Raw genomic sequence first — 2,147 nt, 5'->3', positions numbered from 1 at the left:
TTTTTTATGATTCATACTTTTTTTCCATTTCCTGTGTCTTGCGTATCATGCATATGAATTATACCGGTGTGCCTTAATATATCATTTTAATTTTCTTTTTGATTCATAAAGAGAGAACTGCGTGTATCTTCTTCCATTCGACGTAATCGTTCGATTTCCCTAAGGAGTTTTCAAACAAGTCAGTGATGGCTAATTAATTTCTTTATTATTTTACGTACTAATTTTGCTGCCTTATCTAATATCACAGCCGTTATCTTATGTACGTGTGTTTACTCTTTTTAAATCTGCATATGTGAAATGAAGATATCAACACAAGCAATGAAGATGTGTGGCTGTGTGTTCCTTTGTTTTCTAGTGAAGTAACGAAGTACATCAATTATTCACTCAAAAATATTTGATCGATCTGAGCCCAGCAGACCTGTCGTGGAATGATAACCATTTTGTTATGCCATACAGGAACGAAACATAACATATTTCAACAATGGAACTGGTACACGAAAAATAAATACTATAAATAGCACATATAATAACAATAAATATAACAAAGATATTGAGTGTCATTTTTGTTTGTTGTTTTGGTAAACAATTATGTCTGGTTTTATGTCCCAGTGTCTTGAAGTTTCTGTGTATCTAACTTCTTCATTATGTCTATAGGTATTTACGACACCAACAGGGTGAGGTCGAAGGTCAACAATATTGCAAGTGAATCGACAAAGCAATTAAGACTACAAGGCACCTTTGCCCCTTGATGAGCATGGCGATCGAGTTCAACGTTGTTCGATTGTCATTCGTCATAGCTTTATTTCTTAGTCCAGACGTGTCAAAAGTCAGATCTGTGGAGTATGTTTAGGGCTCTATAAAAACCCTTCCGGAAAGTCACATTCAGTTCTCGTACTTAGCATAGGCGTCTTTTAAAGCGGTGAGTACAGGGGAAAGGAAGTCCAAAGATCTGGAAGAGATAAGATGGTGTTAATCTGGTGAACATGATGAAACCAATATCAACCTCGTTATGCATCAGCCATGTCAAGTTGTAGATAATTTACAGATTTTGTTCTGACTACAGTTATATGACATTATTCAAACTAGAAAACTTTTGCACTAGAAGGGTACACTAGGTATATATCTTATGGAATGAACTCAAGTATTGGTGGTTTTAGTCAATCAATATCAACCTCGTTATGCATCAGCCATGTCAAGTTGTAGATAATTTACAGATTTTGTTCTGACTACAGTTATATGACATTATTCAACCTAGAAAACTTTTGCACTAGAAGGGTACACTAGGTATATATCTAATGGAATGAACTCAAGTATTGGTGGTTTTAGTCAATCAATAGGATGCTGTGGCCCACAAGGGTTGAAAAACTGACGTAGTGCATTTCCCAAGAAAGGAGAACCTTACCTCTTAGCGTAGGAGGAGTAGGATGAAGCATAACCACTGGTGTCGTATCCATAAACGGGAGCCTCATAGCCACTATTGAAAATGCTTCCTAAGCTGAGGCCGAAGAGGGGCAAAAGAATGAGAGAGCCTAGGAGGACGGCGAGTCCAATTAGGACAGCGTACTGGATGGAAGTGCTGTTGAAGGTCAGAGTGGCCCCGTTGTTGTCGAGAGTAAGGAAGCCAAAGCGCCCCTCCTCCTCCATCTTCTCCACGTCTTCGGCCCTCACGACGGAGGCGAAGCAGAGGACGGCGGCAATAAGGAAGATTTTCATGGTGACTGTAAATATGGGGTACATTAGCTATTTCATATATTCATATGATTTGGTTTGCACAAACCCACTTCGCTTCCTTTTCTTGTATTCTTGTTTTTAAAAGAAGGTAGCGACTTGTGAATGTGCTTTACCTTCGTCATCAAAATTTAATTTCATGCTCCTTCCGTGCACGTAAGTAGACCTGATGGTTCGATAGCGGGCGACAGGAAGCCACAACCGTGTCATCTGGGCCCTTACGTGGAACTTACGGCGGGGAACTCAGTGCCAGTCTCCGCTATACTCGACCACCAGAAACGGCAATAAACGATTTGGTTTTGCTCAGAAAAATAAATAATGGGAATAAGGAGGAAACTGATTCTACCCTTTCCCAGTTTTCCGACACCCCACTCCCACCCAGTCCTTTACTCTGACCCTGTCAACTTATAATTATCCTT

General features: G+C 39.7%; 1 protein-coding gene across 1 annotated transcript in view; it reads right to left on the bottom strand.

Moving 5' to 3' along the window:
- Positions 1 to 255: 255 nt before the first annotated feature.
- The window catches only part of LOC143037685 (uncharacterized), a 6,762-nt gene continuing 4,870 nt past the window's right edge, over positions 256 to 2,147 (bottom strand). The window contains exons 2-3 of the mRNA XM_076206224.1: positions 1,403 to 1,718; positions 256 to 949 (exon numbers count right to left, since the gene is read on the bottom strand). Coding sequence (XP_076062339.1) covers positions 883 to 949; positions 1,403 to 1,713 — 378 coding nt within the window. The 5' untranslated portion in view covers positions 1,714 to 1,718 and the 3' untranslated portion in view covers positions 256 to 882. The remainder of the gene's footprint in view (positions 950 to 1,402; positions 1,719 to 2,147) is intronic.

This window comes from Oratosquilla oratoria, chromosome 23, assembly GCF_046742065.1.
Source record: "Oratosquilla oratoria isolate Oo_2021 chromosome 23, ASM4674206v1, whole genome shotgun sequence".
NCBI lineage: Eukaryota > Metazoa > Arthropoda > Malacostraca > Stomatopoda > Squillidae > Oratosquilla > Oratosquilla oratoria.
The sequence above is the reverse complement of the archived record's forward strand: the minus strand, read 5'-3'. Positions and strand labels throughout refer to the sequence as shown.